Source organism: Trifolium pratense, linkage group LG1, assembly GCF_020283565.1.
Source record: "Trifolium pratense cultivar HEN17-A07 linkage group LG1, ARS_RC_1.1, whole genome shotgun sequence".
In the NCBI taxonomy this organism is placed as follows: Eukaryota; Viridiplantae; Streptophyta; class Magnoliopsida; order Fabales; family Fabaceae; genus Trifolium; species Trifolium pratense.
The window spans coordinates 42,826,624-42,848,323 of NC_060059.1; the positions used below are offsets into that span (position 1 = coordinate 42,826,624).

At 33.0% G+C, this 21,700-nt stretch overlaps 1 protein-coding gene and 1 long non-coding RNA gene across 5 annotated transcripts; both read left to right on the forward strand.

The window, feature by feature from the left end:
* The first annotated feature begins 502 nt into the window (after positions 1–502).
* Positions 503–6,764, forward strand: LOC123884062. Of its 3 annotated transcripts, none has more exons than XR_006800652.1 (7): positions 503–736; positions 839–950; positions 1,762–1,819; positions 5,004–5,062; positions 5,373–5,421; positions 5,608–6,104; positions 6,212–6,764. It is a non-coding gene; the product is annotated as an uncharacterized LOC123884062 (long non-coding RNA). The 3 variants fall into 3 exon arrangements; XR_006800651.1 differs by having other exon boundaries at positions 539–736; positions 5,373–5,496; XR_006800653.1 differs by lacking the exon at positions 5,004–5,062 and having other exon boundaries at positions 539–736.
* A 4,133-nt stretch (positions 6,765–10,897) lies between these two features.
* Positions 10,898–16,129, forward strand: LOC123898440. Of its 2 annotated transcripts, none has more exons than XM_045949389.1 (4): positions 10,898–10,938; positions 10,983–11,626; positions 12,351–12,451; positions 15,149–16,129. In XM_045949389.1, the coding sequence occupies exons 2-4, from the start codon at positions 11,076–11,078 to the stop codon at positions 15,778–15,780; spliced, it is 1,284 nt and encodes a 427-aa protein (XP_045805345.1). In that variant the 5' UTR covers positions 10,898–10,938; positions 10,983–11,075; the 3' UTR covers positions 15,781–16,129. The 2 variants fall into 2 exon arrangements, with proteins under 2 accessions (XP_045805345.1, XP_045805354.1); XM_045949398.1 differs by having other exon boundaries at positions 10,919–10,938; positions 10,987–11,626.
* The last annotated feature ends 5,571 nt before the right edge of the window (positions 16,130–21,700 follow it).

The window sequence follows — 21,700 nt, forward strand, 5'->3', positions numbered from 1 at the left end:
AAAATAGTCAGCAACATGATTAACTTTTTGATCCTTAATTTAGAAGAAGAAGATACACGCACTTATTTCTCTTTTCTTTCTCTTATATCAATTAATATATTAAATCTATTCTATTTCTTATCTTTTTCTCTCTTCTCATACTCTCTCTCTCTCTCACCTATTTCTCTCTTATCATTTTCTTCTCACAATCAAATATACTCTATAATTCATTGAAACTTGGTTTTCTTATTTTAAGTCTTTTTTTTGGGGCAACTAGCCTGATGGCTAAATTTCACATTTAATAAATGAGAATATCAGAGTTCGAAACTCAGTCTCTACAATAACTTGCAGTTAGGTTTGATCGGTAGCAATTTATTCCATATAAAATCAAGAGAAAAGCTAACGTAGCACATGTTATTAATTCAAAAAATGAAATATTTTACTATAAATCATACATTAAATTCACTTTTTAAATTAGATCACACATTAATTACACAAAATTTAAGAGAATGTTTCCACTTTTAGGTTCTTATGCCCTATGCCTTTTTTTATTGTCAGATCTTCAATCAAACCAAGGAGAATAAAAAAGAACCCAAACAAAGAAAATGGGAAGAACAAAGATGAAGAATAAAGTAGATCTCCTTTGCAACTTTACAGTAAAACATTGTTGAAGGAATAGTTGATGAAGAAGATCACATTCACATGGCTTCGTCTTCTCCAACTCCTCCGGAATCTTCTTCTCCAACTCCGATTCCCGGTACGTTCTCTGGATCCTCCTTTTCCGTTTCATTTTTCTCAAATTCACCAGTTCCAGTGAAATTAAGCTATTATTCTTGAAATTAATCGGGTTTATGTTTAGTTTATGATGATTCTTGGTGAATGTTCTGGAAGAAGAGCGAGTTCCGATTCACATCGTTCGCTCCACTCAGCTTCCAATTGGTCGTTCTTCTCCTTCTCTATGCATAATACAGGTTACTTTTATTATTTGTTTGTTTTGTGTTATTACTTAATTAGGTTTTGAAACTGCCGACTCGTTCATTACTATTTCTTTCCTGCTTGTGTGTTTCAATGTAATTTGAAACTCATTAGTCTGTAATTGTACGGAAATTACGTGATCGCCATATGACGATTTGAGGTTTTGATGAAAATGTATACCGTATAGGAATAGGAATGAATATACACGCATTGAATTTAGATGTTAATGTATTAGATGCTATATACGTCTGTAGGCATAGACACGCACAATTATACACAAAAATATAGTAGAAGCTATAGTTTATAGTATAGTAGCATGTAATATATAATGTAGAGGTTAATTTCAGTTTCTTCTTTTTCTTTTCTGTATGAACAATTAAGCTCCTGCTTCTCAGCAACTTTAGTTTATTTTCTAAAATATGTCCGTTGGTGGTTTGGTGTTGATTTTTTAATATATGTATGTACTTCTTTTTCTCTTTGGTGTATTCTATATCAGTGGTCTGAATGACATTGTCTCTAAGATCTAGATTATTTAAAAATCTTGTTATATACCAGTTGTTGCATGTCACCCTTACAACATACCTTATTTTTCTTTAAAGAGCACAATGCATGTGATTGAGAATCTCTGATCTATGAATGCCTTTTTTATTTACTCATTTTGAAAACTGCATTGGCAGTCTGCCGTTTTATAACTCGTTATCTTTTAAATTGTTACTATAGTCTTATTTGAGAAACTGTTATTTAACTCTCTGGGTGTGTTAAATTTTCATGTTTTTACGCGTGTTAAATTTTCATGTTTTTACGTAGGTCTTCATCATTGGACCAGTGAAGCAGATAAAGAAAGCTGAAGACATGTTAAGGGGGGGTAAGACTATTGCCTGACTTGCTGCCATAGAGTGAAATTTTTGCTTAGATTGAAATATATTGTATATATTGAATTATTTTCTACAGAAATAATTATAGGAAATGCTGTTGTATATGTGTGATGAATAGTCTGGACAAGAAATTTTTTTACTCTCACTTCTTTGAAGAGATAAAAAAATAAGGAAATGATCAATCTTTTGAGGACTCTCAAATGAGCTAATACTCCACATCCAGAGATCATTTACCACCAAAGATTTGACAGCGACCATGCAATTATCGAAGAGATGGCTCGATTTATGGCTGCAAAACCCTAGGCTAAAATTCTAGCACAGTTTTAATCACAATTTACATAATAGTCAAGATGTCAAACTCTTTGCCAGCTAAGTGAATAAAATGATAAGTTTTAGGTTTGGTTCCGGGTTTGATAAAACCCATCCAGTTGTTGATTTTGAACTTTCTTTGTACTGCAGCCTTCAAATGTATACAGCAGTAAAAACGTTTGTGGCATCACGTCTGCTTGAGTGGATAATGTTACTAAAATCAAAAGGGGTCACTCGTCTAACGATAAAGATGGGAATAGAGATTCCAAATGATAATAATGTCGATCTCCATAATCTCATTCCCCAAACACCTTTGACTTTGCTGGGATATAAGCAATTAAGTGATTTAAAATTGCATGGTCTTTGTTTTCCCAATCTCAATTTTTGGAAATGTAATTTTCTCTTGCTACAAAATCTCAGTATCTGCTGGGTATATTTTGAGCATGACACTCACTTTGTGAGTCTAGTAAAGTGGTGTCCAAAATTGAGAACTTTGTCTGCCATTGATATTAATGCACTGAAAATAGTAGAAAAGGCTGAAGGATTTTACGACAAATCTAGACAAGTTAGCTTACCAAATCTTGAAAGTGCACAAATCCACAGGTGTGAATGTTTTTATGACCTACGCGCGTTTTCAGCAGTAAGGACTCTAAAGCTTCAACTTGGTGCGGTATGTTTCTAAATCTTCCCTTTGTAATTTTAGTATATTGATGCTATGACTTGGTGTAATTGACTTCAAATGAATTGCTTTTATGTAGAGCTATGCAGGTGGTTTTCCTATATTCCGCAACCTAGTGCATTTGACTTTAAAGGAAGATACATCCGGCGAATATAAGAAAACAATGGAAATCAACAACCCAGGCGTCGGAAAGATGGTTACAAAGTAATCTATCTTTCCGACGCCTGGGTTGTTGATTTCCATTGTTTTCTTATATTCGCTGGGTGTATCTTCCTTTAAAGTCAAATGCACTAGGTTGCGGAATATAGGAAAACCACCTGCATAGCTCTACATAAAAGCAATTCATTTGAAGTAAATTACACCAAGTCATAGCATCAATATACTAAAATTACAAAGGGAAGATTCAGAAACATACCGCACCAAGTTGAAGCTTTAGAGTCCTTACTGCTGAAAACGCGCGTAGGTCATAAAAACATTCACACCTGTAGATTTGTGCACTTTCAAGATTTGGTAAGCTAACTTGTCTAGATTTGTCGTAAAATCCTTCAGCCTTTTCTACTATTTTCAGTGCATTAATATCAATGGCAGACAAAGTTCTCAATTTTGGACACCACTTTACTAGACTCACAAAGTGAGTGTCATGCTCAAAATATATATACCTAGCAGATGCTGAGATTTTGTAGCAAGAGAAAATTACATCTCCAAAAATTGAGATTGGGAAAACAAAGACCATGCAATTTTAAATCACTTAATTGCTTATATCCCAGCGAAGTCAAAGGTGTTTGGGGAATGAGATTATGGAGATCGACATTATTATCATTTGGAATCTCTATTCCCATCTTTATCGTTAGACGAGTGACCCCTTTTGATTTTAGTAACATTATACACTCAAGCAGACGTGATGCCACAAATGTTTTTACGGCCGTATACATTTGAAGGCTGCAGTCCAAAGAAAGTTCAAAATCAACAACTGGATGGGTTTTATCAAACCCGGAACCAAACCTAAAACTTATCATTTTATTCACTTGGCTGGCAAAGAGTTTGACATCTTGACTATTATGTAAATTGTGATTAAAACTGTGCTGGAATTTTAGCCCAGGATTTTGCAGCCATAAATCGAGCCATCTCTTCGATAATTACATGGTCGCTGTCAAATCTTTGGTGGTAAATGATCTCTGGATGTGGAGTATTAGCTCATTTGAGCGTCCCTCAAAAGGATTGACCATTTCCTTATTTTTTATCTCTTCATAGAAGTGAGAGTAAAAAATTTTCTTGTCCAGACTATTCATTACACCTATACATCAGCATTTCCTATAATTATTTCTGTAGAAAATAATTCAATATATTTCAATCTAAACAAAAATATAGTACGCTCATATTGACGGTCGAAGCTTTTTTTAAAAGAAATATATTTAGCGCCCAAATCTTCTACTATCCCGCCTAAACACCTCTTAATTAATATCACGTGCTAATGTTCCTGGATTAGCACCAAGCCACCAACCATTTAGTTTCCAACTCCAACAAAAAATAAAAACGCTTCGATTCTCTCACAAATTAGAGGAAAATTACTTTAATTTAACATTCACGTACACACTCCATTGTGACAACCCTTCTTCTCTTCTCCAATTTGTTGTGACCTCCCTTCTTCCATCAGATAAGCTGTGCAACCTTTCTACCTCTTCTTCCTCTCTATTTGGAAACATTTGTTTTGAAAACCCTTATTTTTTTTCCTCTTATTTTTCCTTATTTTTCATGTGCAACAAAAAACAATACTTTTCAATCACCCGTCAAAAAACGATACTTTTCTCCGAAACTTTTCCCCAAACCTCACCCATTCACTCCACACATTCTTCCTACAATAAATTTCCACCGTTGCTATGACAAGGCTAGAAGAAGGCTTGGTCTTGATCGACTATTTCCGCCGCAACCGGTAGAAATCGTTAATTGCGGCTCTATTGCTGCAACCCCTAGCATGCGCGCCGAGTCGTATCGGTTGAGGCAAGTTTTCACTTAAATTTTCAATTTTTTTCCTTATAATTTCATGTTTCACTTGAGTAGCGCCTCTTATATCCACCTTATTTTCCCTCCGCAAATCCCTCACTTTGAAATAGAAGAACAATATTCCCACAAGTGTTGATATGCCTCATTGTTTTGTTTGTTAATATCACTTTTTGTTTTTGTTACAGCTGAATGGGTTATTCTTCCTCTAATGTGATCACCTCTTTTTTTTTTTTAATTATTAAAGGTAAATTTAAATATTTTGTTTCATTCATATTTATTTTGCATTATATTCTTTACACTATTTTGCTCATTGATTGTTTTGATTTAGAATTAAATTAACCATAGATAGTTCATAGATATATGTTAAAGAACTGATGTATGAATTCCAAAGTATATTATTCATATTGATGGTTCCTTGCACAAATTCTTTTAGCACATGTTTAAACTACCATTTTTTGTTTTTACGAAATGGGTTAGATCAACCTTCAAAAGAATAGGATACATGACACACACCAGATTTCTAATTCTTACATCTATTATTTGGAATGTTATAGGTCTTCACTCTTCACATGTGCTGGCTTCTCAGTTTGCTGGATCAATAAGGTAGCTTCCATCTCACAAGATGTTGCTTGATTCAATCAAAGTATTTGTTTGGAGGATATCGATGTCAATGTTTAGGTTCTCATTCTCATAATTTATTTTGGCAATGGGCAAATCATGTTTTTTGTTAGTTGTTGTGATTGGTTTGTGTACCATTAACCTCATAAGTTCGCATCTCAAACTCTTCAGGTTTGGAGCATCGATGTGTACCATTTTATTTTCACTCCAATATGGATTCAATATAGAGGGTCAGAGCATCCACTTTTACTGCCATCCAGAAGATTGTTTCATCAATTTTTGGTTGGTAGAGTCTTCAAGATTGAATTGGTACAAAACACATCAAAAAGATGTAAGTAGAGGACTTTAAGATGCAAATGCAATACTTCGCGGAGAAACTGATGCTGCAAATGCAGGAAAAAGAATAGTTTTGCCATCGTCTTTTACAGCTGATGCACATTATCTAATTCAGAATTATCATGATGCTATGACCATATGTACATGGACCGGATATCCAGATCTGTTCATCACTTTCAGTTGCAATAAAAAAGGCTGGAATTACATGTTGGCGCAACAAGGACTCAAACCAGAAGATAGACCAGATTTACTTTGTCGTGTTTTTAAGATTAAACTTGACCAATTGATTAAAGACATGAAGGAAGGGAAAATATTTGGCAAGGTCAAGGCAGGTATGTATTGTTAACAACAAACTCTTATTTCGATATTTAATTAAATATAAATAATTTATATCATTGATATTCAATTAACATATTAATTTTTTATTTTTACATTACAGTTGTATGCACCATAGAGTTTCAGAAGCGTGGATTACCACATTCCCATATATGCAGCAGAATGGCAAATGCTCAAAATCTTTCCTAAAAATATCTTGAAGCAAGAAGTCTTACATATGGTGAATTTCCTTCAATGTTTGTTTGGGATAAACCCAAACATGAGTGGACAAAGAGGAAGAAGGGATATGCAGTTGGAAGATTACAATTTATTCATCTAGGAAGTGGTCAACTATATTACCTGAGAATATTGCTTAATCATACTAGAGGAGCAACATCATTTAAAGATTTCAGAACAGTAAAAAATGTCGTCTATGCAACATTTAAAGATGCTTGCTATGCTTTGGGTTTGTTGCGAGATGAAAAAGAATTCATTGAAGCCATTATAGAACAAAGCCATTGGTGGACAGTTATTATTTAAGGAAGCTTTTTATCGGTTTTTACTTCTATAGTGCTAACTGCTAAGGACTTGGTAGTTGTTGGATTCTGGAAAACAAAAAACTTATCTTTAATTAAGGGAGAAAATCATATATCTTTTCCAGATCATCTTACCTTTAATTTGGAGTTTTAATCTTTGTCTCAAAAAAATGTCCTCACTTAGATATTGCCAAGTTTTGCTCCAAATCAATTATGGTTGGTTAAGTTGGTCTAAAACTAATAAGGTTACAAAAAACTTCCTTAAATAATAACTGTCCAATGAAGTGCCAAAGGGTAGTTTGAACTAATAGTAGATTGTGCTGTTGTGATGGTGCTATACCAGATCGTAGAAACATGTTATTGAGTATCACAAAGGATAGCCAAGTAATGGTTTCTTGAGCTCATGAAGAACAATTATTTCTTCTTCAAAAGTGAGATGGGGAGACCTATAAAAGAGCTTGTGGAGTTCCCTGAATACTTTATAGTTTGGAATCAATGATTAAACCTAGATTCCAAAGGCTCAAGATCAAGTGGATAAAATGTTCGTTGAATTGGATGCTGATTTAAAGAAGTAAAGACCTCTAACAAAAACTATCAATGAAGCATCGGTCAAAGCTAGAGAAGCAAATAAAAACACATATGGAAGACCCTAACACTAATTAATAATACTAGAAATAGTAATACTAAGATCATTCTTGTCAAAATAGTCAGCAACATGATCCAACCGGATCTCTCCGGTTAAAGGAGAGGTCTAGTTTCATCATGTCTATTCAAATTAATAAAATTAACATTAAAATTAAAAAAGACAAAGAATGAAGAGTGGATGAGTCCACTTGACTCCCTCATGTGAAAATATGACGGGAGGTGTCCTTTCCCGCCGCAACATGATGCATTCATTTTAAATTGCAAATAAAATATGAGATTTGTTCCCATAAGTTTAACTCAGTTTGTAAAGATATCACATTATTATATGTAAAATTGAGATTCAAACCTCTAACACTTCATTTATTTGTTTTAAAAGTGAAATTTTGGTCACAATATTATTTGACAAAAAAAAAATATGTCAGCCTCTTAAAATAAATAATTGAAATGAAAAAATAAAAATAAAAAGCTAGTCTAAAAATAAAACAGTTTAAAAATGAAGTCAAGAAGACTTAAATAAATGAGAGTGGTACTTATTGTATTTAGTTAAAAATTTAGATCAAATACATTCACTTTTGTTTACCTACTGTTGCTTATATTTTAGGACGTGTTCCTTGTTTGTTCTTTGATCATCGTGTTCATGTAGGCCAGACCTTCCTAACTAAAAAATCAGAGCCATCTGATCATCAAAGTGTTTCGGTTGAACGATCATACATGAATTGAGACGCCCCACATATACTACGTAGCACTACTTAAAGACTTAAAGTGAGTTAAAACTTAATCAAGGTACAAAGAGAGAACGATAGATAGGAATATTTTAGAATTCAGTGTAACATATTAATTTTAAATTTCAAAACTTTCTTAAATATCTTCTCCTTTTTACTCCATAGGAGTACTTCTGTTCATAAATATAAGACATTTTTTTTAAAAAATTATCTCTTTTTTACATGACATTCTATTGATTTGTAACCAGGTTTATTATTTACTCCATTTATCTAATACTTCTAATTATTTTAACTTTTTTTTTCCACTCCTTATATTAATATAAAACTACTTCTAATCTCTTTGATGAGATTAGGCCGATTTCTTATAGTTTAACCAAGTTTATGAGTTCGATTTCAAGTTTGGACATGCAATAATAATCGAGTTTGAACATGCAACAATATTGAAAAAAAATAAATCATTCATTTTTGAACATTTTTTTTTTTACAAATTGGCCACTCATTAAGAAAGCAATTAACCGTTCTTTTTCAACTATATTTATAGAATAAGTTATGCTAAACAATGTTACTTTAGCAATGGTGAAAAATAAAAATAGGATCATGAAAACAAAAGTTTTGAGTAGAAAAAAAATTAACTTTTTTTTTTAAGATATTGAATTCACTATTTTCAAAATTATGTTACAATTTTTGTCTATATATTTGATCATTAACCTAAGAGGCATTGTTTATTATTTCCCTTATTTACTTTAATCAAGATTTTGACAAAAAAAACAATTAACATGAATATTACAGAATTCAGTGTAAACTTTTTTGCATTTTACATTTTAAAATTCTTTTAAATAAGTCTACTTTAACTCCAAAGATATTTTTTCTGGTACAAACTCCAAAGACTTTTTTTTTTACTGAATCAATATCCGGTCTTCTGGACCGTCTAATCTAGTTCGAGGATCAATTATAGTGTCAATTACCACTGAACCAACCAATTGGTAACTCTAAGGATATTTTTTTTTTGTTTATAACCCCCTGTTTCCTATGGTAAATGGGCCCTAGTAGTCCGGAGTTCGGTCGCGAGACAAGTAAAGCCTGACCCATAAATTATTCCACCCAAGAATTAAACCCGAGTCTCCCAAAATTTGTTCTTTTTGATAAAATTTATTAACCACTTGAGCCAAATTACTTAGTTGATAACTCTAAGGATTTTACTCGATAGTAAAAAGACCAATTTTATCCGGTAGTTATGAGTTTGAGTCAAAGTTATTTAAGAAGAGCAAAAACAAATATATTTGTAGTTTACTTTTTTGGTGAATTCTTTGGACATTAATTATTATTATTATTATTATTATTATTATTATTATTATTATTATTATTATTTTCTTTAAGATCATCCATGTCTTAATATTTTATTATAAAAAAGTGATATTTAAGTTCATAATTTCTTCCTGTATAACGATACCTCCAATGGTGATACCACTTTGAGTATCATACATTACTAATAAGTGATCTTCACAATGTCATATAATATTTATGCAACTCATACATATTTTGTTCTAATGGTGATACCACTTTGAGTATCATACATTATTAATAAGTGATCCCTTCTATATTTTTTTTTAACTTTGAATTAAAGATATTTATAATTGATGACACGGTAACTTAAATAAAGTATCATATCATCAATTTTGATAGTCTCTATGTCACGTCATAGAACTCCAATAATAAAAAATAAATAAGCTACAAATCATTAATCTATGAAACTCTCTTTGATGCCTTATTGGATCATTAATTTATAAAACTCTTTTTGATATCCTTATTGCCATTGGAGATACTCTAAGCAAAATGAATTTGGTCAAAAAATTAGACTAAAAATGTTTGATTTTCTTATCCTTTTGTTTATAATTACTTCCTTTATATAAATTATAAAAAGTTAAAAAGTTGAATGAATTTGACCTAAAATATAGGTAAAAAACGTTTGACTTTTTTATCATTAAATGTTTATGGAATTTTATTGAATATCGTTATTTTTTATGAGTCTCAATAATATATCAAATGATTTTCAATTTCTCTAAACAAATTTATTGATGATCTATATCATATAAACTTTCAATCCAATTTTGAATTTTTGTAAAATTCGTATTCGTTATAATATTATTCATTATTTGTAAACACTTGAGAGATTTGTGCATGTTAGACGTCGTCCAAATACTCCTTTCGGTCACTATTATAGATAAATTTGACTTTTTTAGTACATTGAAAAAGTAACGTTAAATTTGACTTTTTTGGCTTAACTACACATTTGGTCCCTTACGTTTATTTTAGATTTCAATTTGGTCCCTTACGTTTAAAAAGTATCAATTTGGTCCCTTACGTTTATTTTAAGTTTCAAGTTAGTCATTTCCATTAGTTTTGTCACTAACACCGTTTGAACAGTACACGTGTCAGCGTGTCCAAGTGCCACGTGTCAGTCCACGTATGCAAATTGACTGCCACATGTGACAAAATTGACGGAAAGGACCAACTTGAAACCTAAAATAAACGTAAGGGACCAAATTGATACTTTTTAAACGTAAGGGACCAAATTGAAACCTAAAATAAATGTTTAGTACTTCAAAAAAATGATGTATGTAGTCTATATTACGAAGTAAATACATTACTTTTTTAATGTGTAAAAAGAAGTCAAATTTACTTATAATAATGATAAAAAAATATCTAAAAATCGAGATTCGAATTTATAATTTTCATCTTATTTACCTCAAATGGTTAAAAAAACAGGAAAGGAAAATAAATAACATTAATGAATAAAGACCATGTCCCACCAGAAACATCACTCTGCATCCTCATTTATGACACATCTGGCATCCTTTCTCATTTGTATCATTTACATAAACTTCTTCAAAAATTTGTTGAAAATGGAATTGTAGTAGAATAGAACCACCCTCTTTCTTCAACCTAAATATCTCTCTCTCTCTCTCTCTCTCTCTCTCTCTCTCTCTCTCTCTCTCTCTCTCTCTCTCTCTCTCTCTCTCTCTCTCTCATCAAAGAGAGAGTATACATTTTACTACTTCCATTCTACTCTTTAGGATTCTTCCTAATGGCTCTCATCACTAATCCCTTGCCTGAACAATCCCACCCCAAAAAACAACTCCCAAAACACAACCATAAGAACCAACAACAAAAACAGGAACAAAAACAAAAGCAAAAACAAAAACCAAAACCAAAACCAAAACAAAAGCCACCATCTTCATGGGATCAAATCAAAAACATCCTAACTTGCAAACAAATCGAAGGTTCAAAAGTTCATGATCCCTCAAAACCAAATAACAACAATGGATACTCAAAATTGGGTTCTTCTTGTAGCTCAATTTGTAGCTTCAGAGATGTTGTTCATGGAAACACTAGAGTTGTTCATAGGTCTGATAATTCATCACCAGAAAGTAGCATCTTGGGTCAAGAAACAAGTTTGCTCAAAAGAAAACCTGTTACTGCTTCATCATCATCTTCATCAACTCGCTCCGCATCATGTTCTGGGAAATCATCCAACGGTGGTAGAAACTACACGTCATCATCTTCTTCTTCTAGAGGAATGCAGTTCAGGAAGCTGTCTGGATGTTATGAATGTCACATGATCGTTGACCCTAGCAGGTAATTAATTATAATGTTTTTAATTTGCTCTGTTTTCACTGAATTCTATATTATCATTAATTAATGTTTTTTCAGTTTTTGTTGAAAAGTCTTTATGAATTTATAATTTTTTTTTGACTGATTATGAATTTATAATTAATTATTTAGAAATAAAAGATTTTTTTTTTTGGTGAAGGAAAAATGAAAGAATTTTTGAATATATGATAATTAGAGTACTCACAATTATTTTAAGGTTAAATAGCTCCGGTTGAAATTGATTCAACTCAAATTCTACATATATGACGGATTTGAATTCTTTAACGTAAGTTTCTTTATCAGCTCTCAGTCTTTAGATATTTTATGACTTAAATTGCGAACCATGATGACTCAATTTCTTGACTTATTTTATTTTTTACCTTTTTGATATGCATATGTCGAAAACTTAGTTGAAAAAAATCTTTGAATTTTTGGTTGCTTGTGCAAAAACCAAATGAGAGTTGCTTGCTTGCTCTCATCGATTCAATATATATTCATTGAAATTAATCACTTGAATTCTATTACTTAGTTGCGATGTTCATTTTTTACAATTATTTGTACATATTGTATTCAAGCCTACCGATTGTGATATTATACATATGAAATTTAATCAATTAGCTTAATTTATTTAATTGTTGCATAGTCATAAACAAAAAAAAAAAAACGAATGAATCACTAATGTTTTTTGTGATATTGCAAAATGAATCAGGCTACCAATTCCTAGGAGCACAGTGTGTGCTTGTGATCAATGTGGAGAGGTCTTCCCTAAGATTGAAAGCTTGGAGCTTCATCAAGCTGTTCGTCATGCTGGTAATTTTTCTTGTTCTTTTTTTTTTGTTTGACTCAATGGTTCCTTTTTTTTAATTCTTTTTTTTTTGACTAATTTAATTTCTCTTTTCAAACTTGTTTTTTGGTCAATCTCTTTTTTTTTGGGTACATTTTGGTCAATCTCTTTTCAAACTTTATTTTCATCTTTAAGAAGAAAACATGCATAGACATTAATTCCTTTCATATTGCATTTACTATGCAAATTGATTTATGTTTTCACATTTTTTGCCAACATTATTCACCAAGTCATGCACTAATTTAAAAGACTAATCAAATGACTGCAATAATAACAAGAATATATCTAGTGGTTTTGTTGAAGCATTAACTAGTACTACTCCTACTAACTAGCTAGCTAGTTGTTGTGTCAATCCAATCTAAAAAATCATCTTTATGGATCTAATTCCCTTTGTGCTAAAATTGAATCATGTTTGTGGGGTTGTTTAAACTTAGTACTAAAAGCAAGCATGCTTCGAAATTTGAATAAAGGAGGCATAAAGGACCACCATATCCGTGCATGACATTACGCTAGTAGTGTAGTACCGGTAGAGCATGTAGTATGAATTGTGCTACCAACACGTTTATACACTATCTTTAATTGATTGAATTGAAGAGATTCAAATATGGCTCATTAAATTTATATGATTTAGTGAGAGTGATCTAAATTCAACCAATTAAAGAGTTTGTATTGTCAAAAAAAATTATGTTAAAAGAGTGGTGAGATCTACTCGATCGCTTCATTTGGATGTATTTACCCATCAACCAATGAAAACAAGACACATAAGTAAATTTGCATATAATACTCACAACTAACTTGTAACCAACTTTTATTTCACGCACATATGACTTGTTTTCATTAGTTAATGAGTAAATACCTCCAAATTATGAAGGTACGTTTACAAAAAATCTGAAAAAGTATTATATGATAATATTTTATTGTTGTGGCAAGTTTGATCCGAGTTAAGTATCATATTACTTAGAAAAATTGAGGTTGAACATTTTATAATTGATGAAATGATCCATAAACCTAATTCCTTAAGATTTTGAACAAAAGTGTGATCTTCAAGTCGCTTGTATGGTTCAACATTTACTTTTCTAAGCAATATGTGGATAATCCCCTAGTTGTTCGACGAAGGATTCAAAGGTTATGGATAAAAATATGGTGTCCAACTGATTTACATGGTTGCACTCTAAGTCCAATGTAAATGATCCCCGACTGGTCTCTCATATCTTAATATTTATTTTAAACTTAAATATATTTTTAGTTCTTAATGAAATATTTATTTATTTTATTACGGTCCTCATAAAGAAAACTAGTAGCTATAGTAACATAACATTCATACATCAGCATCAGCGATTAATTCAGAATTTATAACTGAACATGCAATGGGGTACCGTCCACCAAACATGATGCACCCACACCAAGTGCATTTGTTATTATGAGTCTCATACAGTCATACGTACACAAGTAGTTCACTAATTAATTAAGAGACTATTACGTACGACACATCACAGCTGTCTAGTGCAACAAAGATTAATGATCTATCCACCTCTTGATTTCTGGAATCCATTCAATTCAATTCACATTTCAAAACCACCCCAAAATATATGAACTTGATCATAATTCATATGATATGAGAGAGAGTTCATTCTTTTTTTATCCACGCTCTTTCCTCCTAGTGAAACTTATGATTAGTCAGACACTATATTTAGTTCACACTATTATTAAATATAGGTACTTCTCCAAACAGAAATTCAAACCAAGTTTCCCAAGTTGGAGGCACTAGGAATCTAATCCTTTTTTAGTACACTTTTCTTACAACATATATAAATCAATGGCTCCAAAATATCAACTGAATCGTACTTGTCATCTTCAACAAACATTTAACTTAGTACGTATTTTGGTACTCACATAAGGATAGCATTATTACTATATAAAACAAGGTGAACTTTTCTCTTTACATGTTTTTGATTGTTCTAAAATTTTATATACACTTTAAAGATAATTAAAAGGCAACAATTTTCTATAATTTTATAGATTTAGTTAGTTCATATATATTATCAATGTAAAAAGTTTTTACTATATAGGTTAATTATAAATGTCAAATTATTACAAATATTTGGCTTCATAATAACTTATATAGTCACACGCATAATTAATTGTGATGTGTTGAGTGTACATATTTTTTACACTACTTAAAAATATTGATTCAATTGATAAAGATATGAGTTATGCCCCCGCACTGCATTGAACTCATGTACGCCCCATGGTGAGAACCTTGTTGGTGAGTCTTAGAACCCAATTCACCTAAGCTTTTATGCAACACTTACTTACGATGAATAAAAATAATCACTTACTATACATAGAGTTTAACGAAACATAATATTGTCCGCATAAAATAGTTTTAACCTAATACTCAATTAGAACTCATGATATTGCCGACTTGCCGTATAAGTAACTTTCAAAATGTTAAATTCTCATTAAATATCACTATAAAATTGATCTACTCCGAATTTTTTTTAATGCATACTCATAATTTATTTATTTTTTGGTAGAAATTTTAATTTATTTTTTTATTACTGATAATTTTATCAAATGCTAAAACAGTCAAATGTGTTGATTTTAATTTCATGTTCTTTTACTGAATTTTCTAATTCGTAAGAAGTGTACTTGTGAAACAGTTTCGGAGCTGGGTCCAGAGGATTCGGGTCGGAACATAGTGGAAATAATCTTCAAGTCAAGTTGGTTGAAAAGGGAATCTCCAATGTGTAACATCGAACGGATATTAAAAGTCCACAACACCCAACGCACAATCCAACGGTTCGAAGAATGCAGAGACTCCGTAAAGTCACGTGCAGCCTCCACCACCAAGAAAAACCCCCGCTGTGCCGCAGACGGCAATGAACTTCTCCGATTCCATAGCACAACCTTATCCTGCGCACTCGGTGCACGTGGTTCCTCCGCCTTATGCGCCGCCGTACCAGGCTGCGGTGTCTGCACCATTATCCGGCACGGTTTTCAAAACAAAGGTGGAGTGAAGACCAATGCTAGCAGTGGTATGGCCCACGACAATTCAGTTGGAAGGATCGGAGAAGATTCTAGAAGAGCGATGCTTGTGTGCCGTGTTATCGCCGGAAAAGTGAAGCGTGTGGCGGAGGAAGGAGCGGCGCCGGTGACATTGGAGGAGGAGAATGTGGCGTTTGATTCAGTTGCGGGAAATGCGGGAATTTACTCGAATCTCGAGGATCTAACCGTTTTCAATCCAAAGGCTATTCTTCCTTGTTTCGTAGTTATTTACAAGGTGCTTTCATAGTTAATTAATTTCATGCTGAAATTTAACTAAATACTTTGTGTTATGATTATTGTCTTCTTGGATTTGGAGTTAATTAAGATTAATTAAGTTGATAAATTTGTAGTACCATTTTCGTCCCCAATCTTGATACGCGATCTAATATTTTACATTAATTATTAATTCATCTATTACAAGAAGAATCTCGTTACCTATAAATAATGTAGGGTAATAATTTTTTTGTTTGTATTTTTTTGGATTGAGAATTAATGTGAGGACGTGTTGTTAAGATTGAGGACGAAAATGGAATATATTATATTCTTATCATTAGTTTGTTACTAGGAAAATGTTGAATCAAAGATATTTTCAACAACTAGCTAGCTCTTGAGTGTTTATTTATAGATGCATGCACTTGTTTAATAATTCATGGTTTTCTTATTAGTTATTATTGTCACATTGTGTGTGGGTGGGTGGGTGGGTGTGAAATAATGTGAAGGTAGATATAGCCAAAACAATTACTCGTACTACACCTGAAAATTGGTTGATGGTTAGATTAGCTTGGGTAAAAAACATGAGAATCAGTGCATGTTTGCGGTGAAATTGTCAGAATTATAATGAGCCATCATGTAGCATTGTAGCTTATACGAAATCACAATAACTCATTTGTGATTTCAACAAATTTATCGTTAGAATTACATTATAGCTTTTACAAAATCGCAGGAACCAGATGTGACGATGTCTATAAAGTCATTGTAATACTAAAGATGCAATTAGAATTAGAATGTTGTAAAGTAAATTGTGTGGATTGGGTACTTGGGTTGGTTGTGCAATGCTCATGCGTGACCCAAAGTGATGAAAACTGAAAAGTGTGGTGGAAGGTGGAACCCAGTTTGAAGGTGAAACATCATATGGATATATATATCCCAACTACTACTACTACTACTAATGGGACTACTCTGTTTGTATATGCATGTTGTGTGTGCTACTTGATAAGGCAAATGGTACTTCTTGACTTTCATTGATCATAGCAAGGCCTTATATAGCCAATGTACAAGATACAAGTTAGTTACAACAAACTTAACAAACTCAAACTAAGCTAACTTGCGCCTCAAGCTTCAGCTGCAACACGCGCGTGCCTTGACAGCAGGCCTGGCTCATAGGCTTGGCAAGCTTGCTCATGAGCATTGCATCTAACTAGCTTACATTTGATCAATACACACCTAACATTGCCTCTCCTAAACTGAACCATGTCAAGGCTTCAGTTTATGTCTTCAAGCTTACACAATCCAAGCATATCTCTGAACTTGCAAAAACTCTCAAGGGATAAGGCCTTAGTCATAATATCTGCAGTTTGCTCAAAGGATGAGCAATGTAGCAGCTGTACCTTTCCATCTTTGGTCAAATCTCTGAGAAAATGAAACCTAACATCAATATGTTTACTCCTTCCATGCATCACTGGATTCTTTGACAATTTGATTGTGGAGCTGTTGTCACAATACAATGTAATACAATCCTTTTTCCTGCTGCTGATGTGATCAAGTATTCTACTCAACCAAATGGCTTGACAAGCACAGTTGGCTGCTGCTATGAATTCAGCTTCAGTTGTTGACAGGGTCACAATTGGCTGCTTTTTGGAACACCAGGACACAGCTTTTGAACCAATCATGAACACATACCCTGATGTACTCTTTCTATCATCAAGGTCTCCAGCATAATCTGAATCTGACCACCCAACCAGCTCATCATCCTTTCCCTTTTCAAACCACAAACCATAGCTCACAGTCCCTTTCACATACCTAAGTATTCTTTTCACTGCTGCAACATGAAGTTCTGTAGGCCTCTCCATAAATCTAGCTACTAAACAAACTGAAAATGCTAAATCAGGTCTAGTGGCAAGCAGATACATCAGACAACCCACCATTTGCTTATAGCTGGTTGAGTCACAAGCTATTCCATCTTCATCCTTCTTCAATTTGTTTCCAGGCACAATAGGGTTGCATACACTATTGCAGCTTTCCATATTGAACCTTTTTAGAACCTCACAAGCATACTTCTGCTGAAACATGAAGATCCCTTCTTTTGTTTGTTTTACTTCAATCCCAAGGAAGTATCTCATCTTGCCCAAGTCAGTCATAGCAAAGTTTCTTTCCATTGATGTTTTGAATTTATCAAATAGGTTTTGATCATTGCCTGTAAAGATGAGATCATCTACATACAAGCTCACAATAATGATTCTCCCATCTGATTCTTTCTTTACAAACAATGTGTGTTCATGAGTACACTTGACAAAACCTTCTCTGCAGAAGTAGGCTTCAATCTTGCTATACCAAGCTCTTGGAGCCTGCTTCAGACCATAGAGAGACTTCTTCAGTCTATACACCATCTCCTTTTCTTTCTTCTGATAGCCTAATGGTTGCTCCACATATACAGTTTCATCTAATTCACCATGTAAAAAGGCACTTTTCACATCAAGCTGAAACACATACCAGTGGTTTGTTGCAGCTATAGCTAGTATTGTTCTTATGGTGTCCCATCTGGCCACAGGTGCAAATACCTCATTGTAATCAATGCCATGCTGCTGAGAATACCCTTTTGCAACTAATCTAGCTTTATGTTTCTCAATCTTTCCTTCCTCATTGTACTTAGTCTTATAAACCCATTTAACACCAATTTTCTTTGCTCCAACAGGTAAATGTGTTAGTTCCCAGGTGTCATTGCTTTCAATTGCTGCTATTTCTGTGTCCATAGCCTTTTTCCATACATCATGTTTAGCTGCATCATTGTATGTCATTGGATCTTCACTAGGGCTGAAAAAGGCTTGACTGTCACTACTTTCTCCTGCTTCATAATCTCCAACCTCATAGTCATTCAAATAACTAGGTTTCCTTGAAACTCTTTTGCCTAGTTCATTTACCTCATTGTTTCCCTCCTCTTCTGAATCAGATACAGTTAGATCCATTTCTTCACTGAGGGGATTGCTGGCATTACTAGCATCATCAGGTGCATGAACTTGTGCATCACTTGAATGATCATGATGACTACTTGTTGAACAAGTTTCTACATCAATTTCACAGTCAATCACTTGCTGACTTGAATTTGATTTCTCAGTTACCTTGTTCTCCCAATTCCACTGCTTTTTCTCATCAAATCTAACATCTTTGCTAACAAGAATTCTTTTCTTTACAGGATCAAACAGCTTGTATGCTTTTGATTCTTCACTTAAACCTAAGTGAACACATATTATGCTTTTGTCATCTAGCTTTTTCCTCAGATTATCTGGTATATGCACATAGGCAATGCAGCCAAAAATTTTGAAGTGGCTTACAGATGGCTTGATCCCACTCCAAGCTTCTTCAGGTGTGACATCTTTCACTGCAAAAGTAGGGGATCTATTAAGCAGATATACAGACCAATTCACTGCTTCAGGCCAAAAAGTTTTTGGTACACTTCTTTCACTAAGCATACACCTGACCATATTCATAATGGTTCTATTTTTCCTTTCTAATACTCCATTTTGATGAGGAGTATAAGCAGCTGTGAGTTGCCTCTTAATTCCATGAAGATCACAGAATTCACTGAACTCATTTGAGGTATATTCACCACCTCTGTCTGTTCTTAAGCACTGAATGGACTCTTTTGCCTCGTTTTCAACCATCACTTTGAATTTCTTGAACATTGCTAGAGCTTCTGACTTTTCATTCATGAAGTAGATCCATGTTCTTCTGCTTAGATCATCTGTGAAAGTGATGAAATACCTCTTTCTTCCATTTGACTCAGGGTTAATAGGTCCACATATATCTGAGTGAACAAGTTCAAGCTTGGTACTAGCTCTCCATGAACTTTTCTTTGGCACATTTTGTCTCTGCTGTTTACCCTTCATACAATTGGAACACTCCTCTTTTGGCTGTTTCAATTTTGGCAAACCAATCACCATTTCCTTATGAGCCAGCACATTCATACCCTTGAAACTGAGATGGCCATACCTCTGATGCCATAAGTTGGCATTGTCATTGCCATCACTTGAAGCATTCATGCAGTGAGGGACTATAACTGGTGCTTTGATAACAAACATTCTATTCATTGTCATGTGTGTGGCCATGATCAACCCTTTTTCCTCATGAAAAACTTTGCAAGTATCATTCTTAAAGATAACAGTTAGGTTCTTTTGCTGTAATTGGCCTATGCTTAACAAATTATTCTTCAGGCCAGGCAAATAGTAAACATTTGTAAGTACTTGAGTAAAACCTTCAATATGCAATTTTAGGTTACCTTTTCCTTCAACTGCCATCTTTGAATCATCACCAAGTTTAACTGAATCTTTGAAAGTGCCATCATATTCAAAGAGCCAGTTCTTATTTCCCACCATATGATTGCTGCAGCCAGAATCCAAGAACCACAGCTCATTCTTTGCATCAGAAATGATTGAATCTTGAGATTCATTAGACTTTGTTCCTTGAGCCATTAGCAAGATTTCTCCCCTATCATCAAACTCAGCATACTCAGCATAGTTTGCATTGTCTTCCTCCCAATTAGGACATTCTGACTGAAAATGACCTAACTTGTGACACTTATAACATTCAACCAGTTCTTTGTTGAATTTTGCTCCTCTTCAATTTGTCAAGATATTCATTTTTAGTAATTTTTTCATTTTCGGTTATTTAATCAATGGAAAGGTAGCTGAAAATTAGTAAAAAAAATTATTGTCCTGAACTTTTGGTGATTCGCTGAAAACCAAGATATTGACCGTTCATGTGTGAATGAAACATCATCATATCATAGAATAAATTTAGGTGGGTGTACTGCATTAAAGTATTGATTCATAACAATTGCTATAGATGATGCATGGTTTTGGACCTTCTAGTAACTTGGGTTTAAGTTCAGAATCTAACAGACAGTAAGTTATACTACATCTCAATAAACTTGTGAAATGTGTCTTTCTTAATCTAATTTTTTCTCATATAAAAAGTATTAATTAACACCATATTGAAAACACACCACTAATGTCACTTAGCAATTCATATTAGAGATCGATGTAGTTGTTTATAGACTATAATAATAAGTCACACGCTTTTTAAATATATTTACTACAATGGAAATAGCTCATAATTAAATAGTGTTAGCATGAATCAACCTTCGTTAAAACAATAAGAAAACGACTTTTTTATTGAATAATCAATAAGAGAACAACATATTTCTAATTCTCAAAATATCTGTCTCCATATTCAATTATATATTTTAGAAATTCTCTAAAAAAAACCTCAACCAAGAGATGAAACCCTTTCTATATAGATAGACTGATAGAGTGACTAAACAGTTTATATTTGATTTGAGGAGCAAAAGAGAGGATCTAAGTCCAAAAGTTAATGGATCGAGTTGGTTCAGTGACATTAATTACTACCTCTGTCTCTAAATATAAGATCCATTACGAGGTATCTTTTAGTGAATTTGTTGGGAATTAGGAATAGCTGATGAGATGAAACAAATTATGGAAACATTATCACGATCGAGGTCAAAGTGACTATCTAGGTGTATTATACAATAATTGAAAGATAAATATAGGATATTAATTTATAAGAAAGAGGAGTGGATGAGGTTGGGACGTGATTAGTTTTGCTTGTCCTTCACCAAACAACACTTTTCTTATCAAAGGCATAATGAAGAAGGTAGCTTTCTATTCCTTCTTTTTTTTTTGTTTCTTTTTGAATGTATCTAAGCTTTTAGCATAGAAGAACACACAAGTTGATCATTGCTAACACATGCGCCAGCACATGGAAATTTATTGTTTTCTTAATGTCCTAAGCATTTGGATTTTGGGAGATTCATATACTCCAATATATTTCCCATCGAATATAACATCCCACGATGCTAGCTATGCTATAGAACATTCATAATGTGTTCTCCACTTCTAGTTCTATTAAGCACTATACTAAATTTCATAAAAAAA